At 43.3% G+C, this 19,361-nt stretch overlaps 1 protein-coding gene across 1 annotated transcript in view; it reads left to right on the top strand.

Annotated features, from left to right (window-relative positions):
• The window catches only part of SP1 (Sp1 transcription factor), a 49,493-nt gene extending 36,001 nt beyond the window's left edge, over positions 1-13,492 (top strand). Inside the window, exons 4-6 of the mRNA XM_021686704.2 lie at positions 3,692-3,860; positions 7,236-7,435; positions 8,108-13,492. Of these exons, the coding sequence (XP_021542379.1) occupies positions 3,692-3,860; positions 7,236-7,435; positions 8,108-8,421 (683 nt within the window). The 3' untranslated portion in view covers positions 8,422-13,492. The remainder of the gene's footprint in view (positions 1-3,691; positions 3,861-7,235; positions 7,436-8,107) is intronic.
• Positions 13,493-19,361: the final 5,869 nt, after the last annotated feature.

Raw genomic sequence — 19,361 nt, 5'->3', positions numbered from 1 at the left:
CAGGCTTCCCGCCGAGCAGGGAGCCCGATGTGGAACTTGATCTCAGGACCCTGGGATTGTGACCTGAGCCGAAGGCAGGCGCTCAACCCACTGAGCCACCCAGACGCCCCCCACCCCCACTCATTTTCTGTTTTTATTCTTTTTTTTTTTTTTTTTTAAGATTTTTATTTATTTGACAGAGAGAGACAGCGAGATAGGGAACACAGCAGGGGGAGTGGGAGAGGGAGAAGCAGGCTTCCCGCTGAGCGGGGAGCCTGATGTGGCACTCGATCCCAGGACCCCGGGATCATGACCTGAGGTGAAGGCAGACGCTTAACGACTGAGCCACCCAGGCGCCCCGAGATTGATAATATTTCATCCCAGTTTTTGCTAAGGGAGAAACTGATAACTAGAGAAGTTTTACTGGCTCACTGTCAAAAAGCTAATCAAATGGCTGTGCAGGGACTCATATCTACATCTGTCCTCCAAAACCTGTTCTTAACCCTGTACTCCAGTCCTTCCAGTTTAGCTCTGCCAGTATCATGAAAATCTCAGAATGTTCCAATTTATTTTATTTAATTCCATAGGCTGGTGCTTAGAAGTAGTAGAGTGAGGGGCACCTGAGTGGTATAGTCAGTTAAACATTGGACTCTTGGTTTCTGCTTGGGTCGTGATCTCAAGGTCCTGAGATTGAGCCAACGTGGGTTGGGCTTCCACGCCCAGCAGGGAGTCTGCTTAAGACTCTCTCTCCGGGGGCGTCTGGGTGGCTCAGTTGGTTACACATCTGCCTTCAGCTCAGGTCATGATCCCAGGGTCCTGGAATTGAGCCTCACATCGGGCTCCTTGCTCAGCGGGGAGCCTGCTTCCCCTGCCTGCCATTTCCCCTGCTTGTGCTTGGCGCTCTCTCTCTCTGTCAAATAAATAAAATCTAAAAAAAACCCTAAAAGACTCTCTCTCCCTCGTCCTCTGCCCCTCCCCCTTAATAAAATCTTAGGGACGCCTGGGTGGCTCAGTCCGTTAAGCATCTGCCTTCACTCAGTCATGATCCCAGGGTCCTGGGATCAAGTCCCGCATTGGGCTCCTGGCTCAGTAGGAAGCCTGCTTCTCCCTCTGCCTGCCGCTCCCCCTGCTTGTGCGCTCACGCTCTCTCTCTGTTAAATAAATAAAATCTATAAATAAATAAATAGCTAAATAAAGAAGTGGTAGAGTGAGAAGGAAATCATGCGGAGAGCTTATTATTAGGCATAGTAACTCAAAATTATGTTGATGCACTGAAAAGAGTGGAGATTAGGTACAGAATTAAAACCAGGAGCTGAGATTTGTAGTTGTTGTTTGTTTCTTTATACAACAGGTAAAAACAAGCAGGCCAATTTAAAATCTCCATTTATAGGGGCCCCTGGGTGGCTCAGTCGTTAAGCTTTTGCCTTCGGCTCAGGTCATGATCCCAGGGTCTTGGGATCGAGCCCCACATCGGGCTCCCTGCTCCATGGGAAGCCTGCTTCTCCCTCTACCAGTCCCCCTGCTTGTGTTCCCTCTTTCACTGTCTCTCTCTGTCAAATAAATAAATAAAATCTTTAAAAAAATCAAATCAAATCTCTTTATAGAAATCTTAAGTATGGATAGAGCCATTAACTTTTTCGCAAGGTGCTTTCATGGGTGAATACTTATTGTTGGTTGATGCTTTGAAAACTTGAGGATATGTTACCTCTTTGAAACATTACTTTTGTCCATTGGCCTAGAGAAGTGTTTGAAAACGTTAAGTGTGACACATTAGTGCTTCATAATATCAATATACTGGGTCATGACCATCTTCTGTAACAGCACATAACTTTATCTCATTCTTTTTCATGGGTGTATAGTGTTCAATTGCATAAGTTTATCATAATTTATTTAACTGCTGTGATGTGTACCATTTGATGGTTTCTAGTTCTTTGTTGTTATAAAGCTATAGAAAATATTATTGTCACATATTTTTGTATACTCATGAGTATATCCATAGGACATTGCTGATTCAAAGTGGAATTACTTTGGGTCCCCTGGGTGGCTCAGTCGTTAAGCATCTGCCTTCGGCTCAGGTCATGATCCCAGGGTCTTGGGATCGAGCCCCGCATTGGGCTCCCTGCTCGGCGGGAAGCCTGCTTCTCCCTCTCCCACTCCCCCTGCTTGTGTTCCCTCTCTTGCTGTGTCTCTCTCTGTCAAATAAATAAATAAAATCTTGAAGAAAAAAATAGTGGAATTACTTTGAAGGTACACATTTAAATTTTTTCTAAATGTAATTTTATTTTTTTTAAGTAAGCTCTGTGCCCAACATGGGACTTGAATCACGACCTGGAGATCAAGAGTCACATGCTCCACCAACTGAGCCATCCAGTAGCCCCTAAATTTTTAATAATATTGCCAAATTGGACTTTAAAATGTGGTATTGATTTATCACCACCTATATATAAAAATGCCTATTTCCTGGGACACCTGGGTGGCTCAGTCGGTTAAGCGTCTGCCTTTGGCTCAGGTCATGATCCTGGGGCCCTGGGATTGAGTCCCACATCAGGCTCCTTGCTCAGCGAGGAGCCTGCTTCTCCCTCTGCCTGCTGCTCCCCTGCTTATATGCTCTCTCTCTGACAAATGAATGAATCAAATCTTTTTTTAAAAAATGCCCATTTCCGGGGCACCTGGGTGGCTCAGTCATTAAGCGTCTGCCTTCGGCTCAGGTCATGATCCCAGGGTCCTGGGATCAAGCCCTGCATCATGCTCCCTGCTTCACGGGAGCCTGCTTCTCCCTCTCCCACACCCCCTGCTTGTGTTCCTTCTCTCGCTGTGTCTCTCTCTGTCAAATAAATGAAATCTTAAAAAAAAAAAAAAAAGAAAAGCCTCTTTCCCCATGTCCTTGCTAATGCTATGCATTATTAGAGTTTAGACTTCTCGTGGTTTTTTTTTGTTTTAATTTTTTGTGAACTGATAGGTGAAAAATTACAAAAGTCCACCTAGAGTTGAATTTTATTTCTATTTTTTAAAGATTTTATTTATTTAAGAGAGAGCATGCACACAAGCAGAGGGGGAGTGGCAGGCAGAGGGAGATGGAGAAGTGGACTCCCCGCTGAGCAGGGAGCCTGATGTGGGGCTCTATCCCAGGACCCCGAGATCATTCAAAGGCAGATGCCTGACTGAGCCACCCAGGTGCCCCTAGAGTTGCATTTGAAAAGTTAAATGAGAATGGGGTACTTGGCTGGCTCAGTCGGTAGAGCATGTGACTCTTCATCTCAGGGTTATAAGTTTGAGCCCCACATTGGGTATAGAGATTACTTAAAAAGAAATCTTAAAAAAAAAAAAAGAGGCGCCCAGGTAGCTTAGTTAAGCTTCTGACTCTTGATTTTGGCTCATAGCGTGATTTCAGGGTTGTGAGATTGAGCTCTGTATTGGGCTCTGCGCTGGGTGTGGAGCCTGCTTAAGATTCTCTTGCTCCCTCTGCCCCTTCCCCGCCCCCCAAAAAAATAAAATTTAAATGAGACTGACCATGTTTTTATATATTTACTAGCTCTTTGTATTTTCAAATACAAATTGATTCTTGAGATTTCAAGAATGGACGGCAGTATCAGTAAATATGGCTTCAAAGCTGTGAAGAAATGGTGCTATAAATGTAAAGTGTCACTGAAATGACCACAGCTTGACAATCTCCTCTACTTCCCACCTTGACCATTTACTCTCTTAATTTAAGGTGATCATGGAGCCCAGCTTGGCCTCCATGGAGCTGGTGGTGACGGAATACATGATGACACAGCAGGTGGAGAAGAAGGGGAAAACAGCCCAGATCCCCAGCCCCAAGCTGGTCGGAGGACCCGGCGGGAAGCATGCACCTGCCCCTACTGTAAAGACAGTGAAGGAAGGTAAGTTGACCCAGCCAAGCCAGTCTCTTAAGAGTATAAAGGAGAAAAATTAATGGATTTGGAGGTAAGCAGAAGAGGGTTAATTTTTTAACATTTAAGACTTGGCAGTGTTGCAAAGGGACCAGAGATAGTACAATACATTTGATTGGGTTATATTATAGGATTTGGTTCCAGCTCTGATCCTTTCATCTACTCTAAGACCTTGGGCCTTAATAGGTGCCTGCCTTCTCCAGAGATAAGGTAATCACATGGAGCCAACTGGTCAAATGATTGTTACCATATGTCTGTTTTGAAATGGTTTTAACAAGGTTGCTTATAAAATAGTCTTGCAAAGAAAAAGAAACATACCTACTGTAATAATTTTTTACAGTGGCTGTGTGAGAATCCTAAGGGTTTATAGAGTCTTATTTTCCCTCAAAATAGACAGAAGTGCTTACTCCAGATAGAAAATTCTTTCACCCTGGAATTTAATGTGTCCTACAGAACAAAGTTCTGGCAAATTTTTCTTATTAGTGGAATATTCAGTTTTATTCAGTATTATCTCTGGAGAGTTCCAAGTTACATTCTTTTTCTTCAACACACTGCTTTTGAAAGAGAATAGAAAGTCATACAGATTTTTTTAATGCTTTTGGAAATAAAATCTGTTAAAGTTTTGTCCCAACAAAATTAAGTACAAAGATACAAAAATAAGAAAAGCAACAAAACTAAATATAATTTGAGTTCTTTATAGGTTAACCCTACATTACAGGAAAAATCTGAATCAGAAGCACTGAGGGGTCCTGACTGGCTCAGTCAGTGGAGTGTGTAATTCCCAATCATGGGGTTGTAAGTCCGAGTCTCATGTTGGGTGTAGAGATTACTTAAAAATAATAAAATCTTTAAAAAAAAGAAAAAAAAAGCATGAGTACAATAGAGTTTCCCTCTAACAAAACTTGGGGCGCCTGGGTGGCTCAGTCGTTAAGCGCCTGCCTTCGGCTCGGGTCGTGATCCCAGGGTCCTGGGATCGAGCCCTGTGTCAGGCTCCCTGCTCTGTGGGAAGCCTGCTTCCCCCTTTCCCCCTGCTTGTGTTCCCTCTCTAACTGTGTCTCTCTCTGTCAAATAAATAAAATATTTAAAAACAAAAAACAACTTGGGGCACCTGGGTGGCTCAGTTGTTAAGCGTCTGCCTTCGGCTCAGGTCATGATCCCAGGGTCCTGGGATCGAGCCCCGCATCGGGCTCCCTGCTCTGTGGGAAGCCTGCTTCTCCCTCTCCCACTCCCCCTGTGTGTGTTCCCTCTCTCGCTGTCTCCCTCTGTCAAATAAATAGATAGGGTCTTAAAAAAAAACAAACAAACTTAAAGTGGATTTAAATTTTCAAAGGTAACTCTCCAAAGGTAATGATTTCATTTCCATTACAGTTTTTTTTCCCTCTGCTGTTAAAACCCAAGAAAAGTCCCTCTTGGAAATCTCCCCAGTGCCCACTAATGGATTACACATGGAACAAATTGGTTTGGCAAAAACATTTCAGAACTGATGCCTCAGAGGAGCTTACAAACTGCTTCATATAGGGAATATATATATATGTATATATATATAATTTTTTTTATATATACATACCTTGAATTAGTTAGGGTTTTTATTCCCCTGTTTTAACTTTTATCCAGCCCATCTTCCTCTACTCTGAAGTCCCTGATAATGTAATCTTCACCATTTGGCTCTTTTTTTTTTTTTTTTAAGATTTTATTTATTTATTTAATTGACAGAGAGACAGCCTGAGAGGGAACACAAGCAGGGGAAGTGGGAGAGGGAGAAGCAGGCTTCCCGCGGAGCAGGGAGCCCGAAGCGGGGCTCGATCCCAGGACCCTGGGATCATGACCTGAGCCGAAGGCAGTCGCTTAACCAACTGAGCCACCCAGGCGCGCTTCACCATTTGGCTCTTGACCTTTATTTTAGGAAATAAGTTCATAGTTGTAAACTATTACGTTTTCTTTAAAGTTCTCCACCAGGTGTTTAAATGGAGAGACCTTTTGCTCCGTAAGTAAGTTCCCAGCCAAAAATAGCACCATATTCACATTCCCCATGGAAAATGCTTGTATTGTGATTTAAAATTTGTGATAAATACAAGAAAATTCCTCACAGACTTCACAAGTGATCGTGAGAGCAATTATCTCTTCACACATCAAACATCAGAATGATTAAGGAAGGGCGCCTGGGTGGCTCAGTTGGTTAAGTGGCTGCCTTCAGCTCGGGTCATGATCCTGAAGTCCCAGGATCGAGTCCCACATTGGGCTCCCTGCTCAGCGGAGAGCCTGCTTCTCCCTCTGACCCTACCCCCTCTCATGTGCTCTCTCTGTCTCTCATTCTCTCTCAAATAAATAAATAAAATGTTTATTTATTTTTTAAAGATTTTATTCATTCATTTGAGACACAGAGATAGAGAGCATGAGCAGTGGGAGAGGCAGAGGGAGAGGAAGAAGCAGACTCCCCGCCGAGTCAGGAGCCCGATGTGGGGCTCGATCCCAGGATCCTGGGATCATGACCTGAGCCGAATGTAGACGCTTAACCATCTGAGCCACCCAGGTGCCAATAAATAAAATCTTTAAAAAAAAAAAAAAATGATTAAGGAATAGAAAAACAAGAAAGAGTAAATACCCAGTAGAGAGGGAACTTAAAACTTGAATTTAGGATATTAAGAATCAGAATCAACTAAAAATTTATCTTTTTATTTAATTTTATTATTTAGAGTGTGAGCGGGGGTAGGGGCAAAGGGAGAGGGAGAATTTCAAGCAGACGCCATGCTCAGTGCAGAGCCCAGCGTGGGATTTGATCTCACAACCCCAAGATCATGACCAGAACGTAAATCAAGTCAGATGCTTAACTGACTGAGCCACCCAGGCACCCCTAAAGATTTATCTTTTGATACTAAAGAGAAGTCTTTACTACTTCTTCTTCTTCTTCTTCTTCTTTTTTTTAAGTAAACTCTACCCCTAATATGAGGCCTGAACTCACGACCCCAGGATCAAGAGTTGCATGCACTACTGACTGAGCCAACCAGGTGCCCCAAGAGAAGCCTTTTTTTTTTTTAAGATTTTATTTATCTATTTGAGAGAGAGAGAATGAGAGAGAGCACATGAGAGGGGGGAGGGTCAGAGGGAGAAGCAGGCTCCCCGCCGAGCAGGGAGCCCGATGCGGGACTCGATCCTGGGACTCCAGGATCATGACCTGAGCCGAAGGCAGTCGCTTAACCAACTGAGCCACCCAGGTGCCCGAGAAGCCTTTTTTTAAAATAAAAATTTGGGTTAGTTTTGAGTGGGTCAGGTAATAACTGCTGACACTGAGGTTCTTTAATTTTTGTCTCTAGAATGCATGATGAATAGTTGTGTTCTTATTTTCAGGGGCTCTGGGGACCCTGGCAAAAAGAAACAGCACATTTGCCACATCCAAGGTTGTGGCAAAGTATATGGCAAGACCTCACACCTACGGGCACACTTGCGCTGGCATACAGGCGAGAGGCCATTCATGTGTACCTGGTCATACTGTGGGAAACGCTTTACACGTTCGGATGAGCTACAGAGACATAAACGCACACATACAGGTGAGGAGCAGCCTGGGGAAGAGAGAAACAGTAATAGAATAGAAGAAAGACACAAAATATAGCTGTGAAATAAATTTCTGAGCAACTTAAGTTTGAAAGTGAATGTATAAAATATAAATGGAATTGTAGTTAATCTGGAAAACCTTTCAGAAGGAAGGAGCTAGGTTTTCAGTGGGATTTTATTTTATTTAATTTATTTTTTTTAGAAGATTCTTTTTTATTTATTTGAGAGAGAGAATGGCAGAGAGAGACAACATGAGAGCAGGGAGGGTCAGAGGGAGAAGCAGACTCCCTGCTAAGCAGGGAGCCCAATGTGGGACTCGATCCAGGGACTTCAGGATCATGACCTGAGCTGAAGGCAGTTGCTTAACCAACTGAGCCACCCAGGCACCCCTTCAGTGGGATTTTAAAGGAGGACCGTGGCCCATTATTCTTCTTAGTCTCAGTCCTGCCTTACTTTTCTGGTATAGTCCTTCCTTTCTGAGTACTCCTTGAGCTTTACCTATTTTTCTCCCCGCTCCAAAGAAAAAGATACTCAACAGATTTTTCTTGTTTTTATCACCGTCTAAAAGTGCCTAATATTCTAATATAGTTTGAAAACAGTGAATTGGACAAGGTAACCCTTCTTCCTAAGATGTCTGTATCTTATCTTTGTTCTCTTCTTTTACTAAGGTGAGAAGAAATTTGCCTGCCCTGAGTGTCCCAAGCGCTTCATGAGGAGTGACCACCTGTCAAAGCATATCAAGACCCACCAGAATAAGAAGGGAGGCCCAGGTGTATCCCTGAGTGTGGGCACTTTGCCCCTGGACAGTGGGGCAGGTTCAGAAGGCAGCGGCACTGCCACCCCTTCAGCCCTTATTACCACCAATATGGTAGCCATGGAGGCCATCTGTCCAGAGGGTATTGCCCGTCTTGCCAACAGTGGCATCAACGTCATGCAGGTGGCGGATCTGCAGTCCATTAATATCAGTGGCAATGGCTTCTGAGATCAGGCACCCGGGGCCAGAGACATATGGGCCATACCCATCAACCCTGGGATGCAAGGTAGCATGGGTCCAAGAGACATGTGGGAGAGAGAGCCATGAGGCATTAAAATGCATGGTGGTGGGAAGAATTGGGGGAGGGATACAAGAGAAGAGATGGGGTCTTGGCACCCACCTATATCATCAGTACCTCCTTGAAGTGGGAAACATTAGTGAAAATTCTGTTGGTGCCACCCTTTGATGAGCATTTGTTTGACCCCAGTTTCTTACACTTCTTATCCCAGCCTCCCCTTCTGCGTTTCCCTTCTCAGCTTCCCCATGATGGATCCCCCCTTTCCTAAAGCCATCATGCCTTGATAAATATATATGATCATTGAAATACTTTTTAACAAAAAAACAGATTCTATATTATATATATATAAATATATATATATATATAAAAGATATATAGAGATGCATTTGCAGGGGTTGGCTGGGAGGAGGAAGGAGACCATTCTGTGACCAAAATACCTTGGTCATTTTTTTATATTGCCTTATTTCCCTATGGCTGAGCCTTGTTGTGACACATCAAGCTTTTCTATAGATGTTGTCTTGGCTTCCCACCAGATTAAGCATTCATATGCTCTGCTTTTAGTTTATATATACATACATAATGTTTTTCCTTTCTTAATTTTGTCTTTTTATTTGGGATCAGCTTCTTGCACTCCTTTCTTGACTCAACCTTTCTGTCTCCCTTTCTCTCACCTGATAACTTCATGTTTTGGTTTTGGTAATGATCCTTGGATGAGGCACTTCTGTCAGTCTTTTAAGGTCCTTGTTCCCAGCAGCAGAATGGAGAGCCTTGAAGCCCAGGCTGATGCTTGAGGTAGCTGTGGAGAGAGTGTTCAAAATACTACTGACGCAGGCACCGTCTTGGCGCTGGAGAGTCCAAGGCACCTCTCGTCAGTAGCTGCTTTAAGCATCAAGAGTCTTTCTATGGAATTGTACAAGAGACCCTTTAAAGGTTATAATCTGGGATCAGTTTGTATAAACCGTCAAAAAGCAGTCAAGTAATAGGTAGGGGCTTTCAATAGGAAAATGATGTGCCCAGAAGCGGAAGTGACTCATAGTAGTCCAGTTCAGGAGTTAGTGGAGTATTTGGACTTGTGTACAGTGTCTTCCAAAGTAGCTCTAAGCTTTGGTGTATGGGTTTCTGGGGTCACATTCTGAAAGGAAATGCACTTCCTCTTTTGAACATCCCCAGTAGTTTCTTTCTCATGTTGTTAAGGAGCATCAGCCAATGAATCTGTTCCCAGTTTCCATTCTGCAGAACTTCAGAGCATGTACCTAGTGGCAAGGCAGTGGTTCCTTGATCTTTTCCCTTAACTCTTCCTTGGGTGGTTCCTAAGGGAAAAGGAAGCACACGATCATGGGAATGATAGCCCAGAACAAAAAGAAATCTTGTCTTACCACTGTGGTTTATAGGAGAGATCGGGAGACGCCATCCTGCTTTCTCCATGGCCTGATTCCTGAAGAGACTGATCCAAAAATTATAGCGGCAGGGAACTCTTAGTGCATTTGGCACTGAGATTTAAATGCAACCAGAGTTGTCCTCAAGGCCCAGCCATTAAAACATTGTCTCTCTTGACCTTCTGGTATCTTGTCAGAGAGCTTTTCACTGTGAGGAAGTGTGGAAATGGCTGTGTGTATGTGTGTAATCTGTTAGGTTGGGGATAGGTTTTCTGTTAGCCTATACTAAAAGAGACCTGCAATAAAAAATTGCCCTGATCTGATAGAAAATGAAGTGTTTGTGTATGACTGTGTGTGTATGTGTGTTTGTGCCTGTATATATCTACACAATGAGAAATTATATTTGAAATTGTTGGAAAATAAATCAAATTCAGCTCAAAAATGCCTTTCAGGCCCATTACCTAGAAATCTGTCTTAAAACCTGGGTATGTTCCTGAGGTCATTTCTTTGCTTATGCTAAATTAGTTACAATTAATGATGGGGGATATTCAACTGCACTTTTGAAGAAAAAACTATTTTTGTGTTTGAAAGTGAAACCAACATCCAGATCTATAGCAGAGTCCTAGTTTCTTTCATAAATCTTTTTACCTTGACTACAAATAGATGATGCTATGATTCTACTATATATTTTATATCAAATCTATCCAAATTAGGGTCTGGGTAATTTTGTGTTGTTGTTTAACCAGAAATACAATAACTGTTGATATTCTAAACAGTAGTTCACTCCATTTGGTCCTTCCCCTGCAGACTTCATACACTCAGGAACTATTGCGAGGAACTTTCCCCAAATCAAATTCTGTTAATACTGAAGTAAAAGTCATCCATGCCCAGCCACTTATCACACACCCTTTATTCCCACTGAAAGGCAGAACTCAGAACCTGTTATTTTATGTCTGTAATCATGTACATAGGCATCTTTTGGAGGAAAGGGGCAGGATAACTCACCGGAGTGTGTGGTATTTTGCTAGAGCATTTCAAGAAATGGAATCTTCCCCAGTATGAAATTATTTGATATAAACTAGCTTAATGATGCTGAGGACTACAAGTGTTTAGAAAGTTATTTGATGATGATTTTCTCTGGGATGAAATGCTGGTTTACCCTCAGCCCCCTTCATGAGCATTGTTATAAGTGAATTCCTAGTCCGTTCTCTCCACTTGCCCTCTTTCCTTGTTGCCAAGGAAGCTCCAAATGCAGTATCTTGTTTGGCCCCCAGACTGAAGTAGCTTCCTCTCCTGTCTTCCAGCAGCAGTGAGCCGCTCAGTGTTTTCCACAGGGAGTTTGGGAGCCAGCAGTGCTTGAGTCATGAGCTCATTGCTGAAAATCCCTCTCCCTGAACATTTTGGCCAGCAGAAATTAATGTAATTGACAGGCGTATTGATTCTAAAATTTTTTTCATGAGTTGCTTTTTTTATTTAAATTTTTTAAATGACCAAACCTGTGGGGCAGGGGATGCCCAGAACAGTGGTAATATTAAAGCACCCATTCCCTTGTCCCTTCAGGTTGCCCATTCACATTCATCTGTGTACCATTTGACTGTCTCTCTTATAAGCCAGGGCAGTAACAACCCACACCCATCTTCCTTCAGGGACCTCCCAGCTAGCACCCTGTTTGTGGGTGCTATGCAGAATGCCATTTAATGGGTATTTCTCAGCCTGATTCAGAATAAATAGAACCCTTGATCCCAGAAAGTATAGACTGAAGTGTGGGGTAAAGATTATGATTGGGGGAGGGTTAGAGACAAAAGCTGTAAATTACTATGGCTGATTGATTTATTTCTACTATATACATATATATATATATATATTTTTTGCTTTTGTATATCCTATATAGGAAACTAAGCATTGTATTTTTTTAACAAATCTGAGAAAGCACTATGAACTGCAGATGTTTGACTTTCAGAATATATTTTGTATTGTTAATATCTTCACATTGTGTGAATACTGGAAGCTGCAGATCTTTGCTAGGACGCAATAAATTTATATATACTTTTTGAGGGGTTCTTCGGGGGGTGTTAATCAGGCCCCTGTTACGCTTTGGGGGAGCCCTGGTGCTACTTGCTTAGAGTTTTCATTCAATTGTAAGTACCCTGATGCCTTTTGGACCTTGGGATCAGAGCAAACAATTTTTGGAGATCCCGGTACCAAGGAAATGCGGATAGTCTAGCTTCCTCAAGTGAGGGGCCCTTAGCATAGCTCTCCTTCCCCCTATTCAAAGCTGGGTAGCCTCTTGGGGTGAGGAAGAGAAATGTGAAATCTCAGAGTTTCATCTCCCTTAGAAGAGAGCCAGTAACTTATATGCAAGGATGAAAGGTGGCAGCAGTAGTTTTGGGGAAAGGGAGGAGGATATGGCACTCCTCCAATCCCGGAAAACATTGCTTTTGAAACTGCTGATAAAACATGGGCAGGTTATTACTTTTGTTTGGGAGCCTGTGTTCTCTCTGGTGCCTCTCTTGGCTCTCCTCCTGGGGTACAGACCTCTTCTAGGAGGATGAGCAGACCAGCTTTGAGGTTGACCTGTTTCTTTTCTTTGTCTGCCTTCCCTAAACACCAGCCCCCAGGAGGACATTAAGCAGCCTTAAGCTTAAATTCCGACTCCCTCTTCCCAATTTGGCTTACTTGCCTTAAGAGTGAAGGCTGGGAAAGGGTAAAAAAGGGGAGTCCCTGGCTTCATTCCTCCCCTACGTCTTTTCCAGTTTGACTTCCCCAAACCCAGAAAGATTTCCTCTACCACGTTCATTGGAGAGAAATGAGTACGTTGTCCCGTTTTCCTCTTTCCTTATTATCAAACAACCCCTAGCCTGCCTTGTCCCTTTTAAGTGAGAAGAGGTGTGGTGAACTATCCCTCAACTCCCTTCAGTATCAAAAAAAAAAAAAAAAGCATAACAAATGGGGTTAAGCTGGGGTTGCAGGTAGTGAGGACTCTGTTAATACCTCTCCTGGGGTGTGTGTTTTCCTCTATCTCACCTTCAGGAATTACACTGTGCCTTCTCCACAGGGGAATGGGCTTTGTCGACCCAGCCCTCCACTTTCCCAGCAACTGCTCTTGAACGGTGTGGACAGGGCAGGTCTTCACCTTTTTCTCCCAGTGGCATCCCGTAGCCCTCACCTGGAGTCTAGGGCACAAAGACTTTGGGGGAAGCTGGGGGAAATATACTGAGATTGACCTGAGGAGACCCTTTTTACACACACCAATGGCAGCTGCCCCAGGGCCTGCTTCCTGTTACCCAGTCTGTCATCGTCTGGGAGGGAGGGGCAGTGCTCCAATCTCTGGTGCCTAAAACAAGTTTATTTCTCTTTCTCAATACTGGCGATAACCAGTCTCCATACCACTGTTGCCTTTTTAAACCTCTTAATATTCTCATGCTGTGTTTGTTGTTGATTCCAATCCGATTATCACCAGGGCCGTGTGGGGAAATACTTTTAAATGCTCTCTCATCTGTTCTTGCTCTTTTTTCCCCCTGATCTTGTGTATGTATGATGCTAATCTCTTGTCTTTCAGTTTCTTCCTGCTCTTTTGTATCTTCCTTTCTTGTCTCTCCCCCCTACCTTTTGTCTCTGGGTGTTTTGGGGCTTTTTTTTTTTTTTTTTTTTTGGCCTTTTTGTACAAAGATTAGTTTCAATGTAGTCTGTAGCTCCTTTGTAAACCAATTAAAAAAAAAGTTTTTTTAATAAAAAGCCATGTCTCTGGTGTGTTGACAGGGTGGGAGTGGGGAAAATATGGTTATAACTTCATATACTGTACCCAACAAAGTTTTCCAGGTATACGGTGGTGCTCCCATACATGTTAGTCAGTGCAGTTGCCCCACGCTTAGCTCCCAGGAAAACAGTTTCATGATCAGATCAGTGTGCCACGAGTACATAGAAATGTGGAGGACCAAGAGGAACGGGGCAGGCCCAACCTCTTTTAAAAAAAATTTTTTATAAGCTTTTTATTTTGGAATACTTTTAAATTTAAAGGAAAGCTACAGAGTGCAGAGAGATTCCATATACTCCTTACCCAGTTTTTTTCCATTGTTAACATACTACTGTGGTGTGTTGTCAAATCTCAGAAACTGATGCTAGTACATTACATTAGCTAAACCCCAGGCTCTGTGGGTTTCACCAGGTTTTCCATTGATGTCCTCCTTCCGATCCAGGATCCGTTCTGGGATGCTACATTGCATTTCATTGATACGTCTCCCCAGACGCATCTGGTCTGTGACAATTTCTTAGTCTTTTCTTATTTTTCATGACCTTGACAGTCTGGGAGTATTGGCTAAGTGTCTTGTAGAATATCCCGCAATCTGAATTTGTCTGATGTTTTCCTCATTATTAGACTGAGCTCCCAGGTTTTTGGAAGAAATACCACACAGGTGAAACAGTGTGAAATGCCTTTCTCATTACATCCTCTTGGGTATATGAGAGCCACGTGACATTACCAATGCTAACCTTCATCACCCTAGTTAAGGTAGTGCTTGCCAGCTTTCTCCACTGTGTTTCCTTATTCTTGGGAAGCAAGTCAGTAAGCCTAGCGCATCCTTAATGGAATTGGTGGGAATTTAAGTTTCCCTTCCTGATAGAAGTAACTACATAAGAGTATTTGGAATTCTGTGAGGAAATTGTCTCTTCTCACTCTTAATTTATATTAGTATGTACTCATGTATGTTTATTTTATACTTAGGTTATAATCCAGTTCTACATTATTTTCATTGCTCAAATTGTCCCAGCTCTGGGCATTGGGAGCTCTTTCAGGTTGACTCCTGTGTCTCTTTGATACATCTACATCCTTTTCCTTTTTTTGAGCACTTTCTAAAGAACTTTCTGAAACACAAGATGCTTCAGACTTAACCTTGTATTTTCCCAGCCCCAGCCCTAGAATCAGCCATTTCTCCAAGGAGCCTTCGTTCTTTTTATTGGAGAATGGTATTTAGAAACTTAAGATCTAGTCCCAATATATTTTACATTCAGTTAATAGCAGCCTGTGTCTAACGTGATTGAATCTGGATTATGGTCCCTTCAGAAACTGAAATTGAAGTTATTCTGATGGTCTTTCCAATTTCCCATCAGCCTATGGTTTCCCTTCCCTTCCTACCTATCCAAGAATCCTTAGTCACTTGTTTATACAGTGGCTACCAGCATTCTCAATTACTTTGCTCATTTGACTCCCTTTGCTTTTCAATCACAGCCATGGGTAAACTCAGTCATTGGATTTCCTTATTTAGCCATTAGCAATATAACATTTTAACATTTGGCTTTATTGGAGGGTATTTTGGGGGGGGGAGTTGGGTGTTTTGGGGTTTTTGTTTTGTTTTTGTTTTTGGTTTTGTATGTAGCCCTAAATGGGCCTTTAATAGCTATATCATCTATTCATTCAGTAAACATTTATTGGGCCCTTGCTATGTCCCGGGTACTGAGCTAGGTTGAGGATAAAAAATAAGACCAGTCCTGCCACCACATACTTGATAGTCTGGTAAGTGAGAGAGATATCATTACTTGCAGGGTTCCCAATCCTGACCCCATTTTTTAACAGATGCTTTACTTCCTATTTCGTGGAGAGAACATTTAAGCATGAATTTCCTCAAACTTCCCTCACCTCTCCCTATCTCCCTACAAACAGCCGTATACTCACCAATGCTAGTTTACCTCCTTATCTTTTCTTTTTTTTTTTTAAGATTTTATTTATTTATTTGACAGCAAAAGAGGGAACACAAACGGAGTGGGAGAGGGAGAAGCAGGCATCCTGCTGAGCAGGGAGCCCGATGCCCGGCTCCATTCCAGGACCCTGGGATCCTGATCTGAGCAGAAGGCAGATGCTTAACGACTGAGCCACCCAGGCGCCCCTCCTTATCTTTTCTTGGGAGAGAAAGTTGGCCTTTGCAAGGCCAGCCCTACTACCTGTGCTCTTAACCTCATTTCCTCATTTGGATAGTATTTTCCCCTTTCATCTTCAGTTTCTCCTGGGTTCCCTTTCGTCTTCCTATAAGCATGTTAAAATCTCTCCCCCTGTCCCTCTGCTTCCACTTCAAGCTTCAGATCTAGTTCTTTTCATTTCCAAAGTTAGTGAAAGTAGTTGACAATTTTTGTCTTCTTTTAGTGAGCCCCTCAGGCCACTTTGTTCAGCACCTATCATGTACGAAATTGTTTCTTATGAACATCTGCAATCTGGTTGCCAGCTCCGGTGGTCTTTCAGTCATTTGCCTCTTAGACCTCTTGCAACCATGTACATCTTAGAGCTTCATTCCCTTGGAGTGTGAGACTGATACTCCTGGTTCTCCTTCATAGCCACTTCTTCCTCTGTCCCTTAAATGTTGGTGTCCCTGTCTTGTGTCCTTTCCCTTACTCTACCTTTCACCCCCTTAAACAAGTTGCATCCACTCTTTAGCTATCCCAAATCTTAAGCCCTGCCTTTTCTCTCAACCTGGCAGACTGCTTACGGGACATTTTCATCTGGATGTCCCACAGATAACTCAAAATCAAGATGTAAGAAGGAGAAATGATCCTTTGTGTTCCCCATCTCACTTAACAGTATTACTACCCCTTGATCATTTATACTTGAAACCTCAGAATCATCTTTTTAATTCTCACTTTCAAATACCCACATTCATTTGATTACCAATCCTGTCAATATTACCAATACAATGTATATCAACTTTTTCCCTTTTTATTTCCACTGTCCTAGTACTCACCATGGCTACTGCTCAGGTCTCGTAACTGATCTCTCTGCTTCTAGTCTTCCCAAACCCTAGTCATCCATCTTCCACATTGCCACCAAATCCCTCCCTAAAATCTTTTACTTTCAGGAAAAGTCTAGTCTCCTTGATAATAGACCTGAAAAACCTTTCCAGTCTGGTCCCACTCTGTCTCTAGGGTGATTTTCTGCTTCATATCTCATACCCCTTTCTCCTGCTCACTCCCCCCTGCCCCCAACACACACTTTATTTTTGATGCTCCCTTTGCCTATAATCATCACCCTCCTTTTACTTGTTTTCAGTGTGTTTACCTTCAAGACAATTTGTCCCTTTCTCTTTGAAACCCTCTAGGTACTTTTCTTCTATGCCCTGTACAGAATTAGCTTATTTGATCTTTCTCCTTATATAGCTCCTTGCTCATACCCCTTGGTCTGACCCATAATTTTCTGGTTACTTGTTGATATATCTTCCTGCCTCTCTGGACTGTGAGATCCTGGAGGACAGGAAACACGCATCTCTTTGTAGGCCCAGCACCTACTGAAATTCCATTTTAAGACGGAGACCTTGGGGCACCGGGCTGGTTCAGTTGGAAGAGTATGTGACTTTTGATCTCAGGGTCATGAATTTGAGCACCACGCTGGGTGTAGAGATTACTTCAATAAAAAAAGAAAGGCTGAGACTTAATATTTTCTGAGTTGAATGAATAAACAACTCACGTTAGCTCTGTAGACAGGGGGTCAAAGGTAACTTACTGGGCCACTGCAGACTTGAATCAGGATCCTGATGAAGAAAGATCTTTGTATATGTGGAATCCAGGGAAACTGTTTCTATGCTGGGGTCCTTTCTCAGGACCTTCCTAATCCCTCAGCATTCAGATTATTACTCCTTCTATCACCACCTCACCCTATAAACCTGGCTGGGATGTTTCTGTCTTTGAGAGGAGTAGTCACCCAAGGCTTTGGGTGAGGAGGCGGCCTTTCTGCCTCATCCTTACTTTGCTCCCCTCTGGAGGAGGTAGTCTCCTGAAACACTCCAGACACAAGAAGCTATTTGACCTTCAACTCCCCACCTGCCCTCCAACCCTCCAGACTTAACTGATCTGGGAGCAGGAAAATAGCTGTAACTAAGTACAACATTCCATCTCACTGGCAGGGCCCTGCCGACTCCAAGAAGGTCCCAGGGAGGGATGGGCAGCTATCCATCTGCCTCTGGCCCTGGTCATTCCTCCGGCTGCTCCTTCACAAGTACCGGGGCTTTTACTCTCTCCTTCCTTCATGCAGGCTCCCCAGGAGAAAGGCTCCAGATTAGACAATACCTATACCCTCAGTCCTGGTCTAAGCCAGACCGTTCCCAGAAAGGGTTTCTAGGCAACCACCAGGGGGACAGAAGGCTAGGAAAACGGAACCAGTCCCCTCTGACTCTTAATTCTCAAGGGAGCCAACTGCTCACAGGTACGGAAATGATTACCTATTACTGAAATGCTTTACTCTAGGGAGGAGTCTGGTGCAGCTGGACTCCTGTCTCCTATTGCAGCACAAGTGTAGACTTCTTCCATCTCCGTGCTGCCATTCACGCTGCACACCCTGAGCTCTGCCTTCACATTATACAGTCCCTGCAGCTTAATAAATATAGAAGGTGGACTATGGATATTAGTCATCAGAGGAGGCCCTTTTGCCCTTTGAAGCATCCTGAGTTTCTCCTATGTCTGCTGACCTCTGGTGGCGGTAGTTTGAACTGTACCCTCCCTTTCTAGTTAGCGGCCTGCTGGCAGGTAATGGTGTATATTTTCTCAATAATCCAAATTCAAATATTCAAATACTGTATTAAATGGAAATATTTTTTATTACTGAATTTTTTGTTTTCAGGCATCATAGAATAAAGAACAGGGCCTGGGCTTTGGAATCAGATTTACCTAGGTTCAAATCCTAGCTCTGCTATTTCCTAGCAGAGTGACCTTGGGCAAGTTACCTAAGCTCAGCTTTCTTACCTGTATAGTGAAAATAATAATAAATAACTCAATGGGAGAATGAGATGAGATGACTGTAAAATGCATAGCCCTAGCTGTGCCCTAGCACATAGGTGCTCAATAAAAGTGTTTTTTTGTTTTGTTTTGTTTTGTTTTACCTTCTCAGTGATTTTTTTCAGTGTATGACTCAAGATGATTTTTTAAATTTTGGTAACATAAAATTTACCATTATACCCATTTTCAATGTGACTTTTTTAAACTCTGAGAAATTTTATATGACTCTTTTCTGATTCTGGAGTTTGGAAACTGAGGTCAACTTTAGTATGGTTTATGAAGCCTCTCTTTGCCCAGAGAGCTGCAGATCTGAGCCCTGAAAAGAAGGGATATTGAGCACAGCTGAATGGCTCCGTTGACCTCACTCTGGTTTCCAGCCTAGGAAGGGCTGACAGGCTCCAGCACTTTCTTCCAGGGTCTGCAAAGGGCAGAGGCTTGAAGTTAGGCATCATAGGGTTCTCAGCTGGGCCTCTAAGACCCCTCCTCCCACTTTGCAGAGCAAAGAGGAGGCGGCTGCAGAGGATATGAGCTCGGTTCTCTGCTCCTCCCTCTCCTTGCTTTTCCCCACACCCACCCTCTCCCCCACAGCAGCCATCTCCCCCACAGAGACTGGGAAGAGGGAGGGGGGCGGGGTTGGGGACTGAGGGATCAGAAGCCCCACAGCGCCCTGTCTGAAGGAAGCTCTGGCCAGGGCAGCTGTGCTGGCTCATGCTCCCCTCCTAGTGCTGCGCGCCCCCTCCGGCTTG

Source organism: Neomonachus schauinslandi, chromosome 5, assembly GCF_002201575.2.
Source record: "Neomonachus schauinslandi chromosome 5, ASM220157v2, whole genome shotgun sequence".
Classification (NCBI taxonomy): domain Eukaryota; kingdom Metazoa; phylum Chordata; class Mammalia; order Carnivora; family Phocidae; genus Neomonachus; species Neomonachus schauinslandi.
The sequence above is the reverse complement of the archived record's forward strand: the minus strand, read 5'-3'. Positions and strand labels throughout refer to the sequence as shown.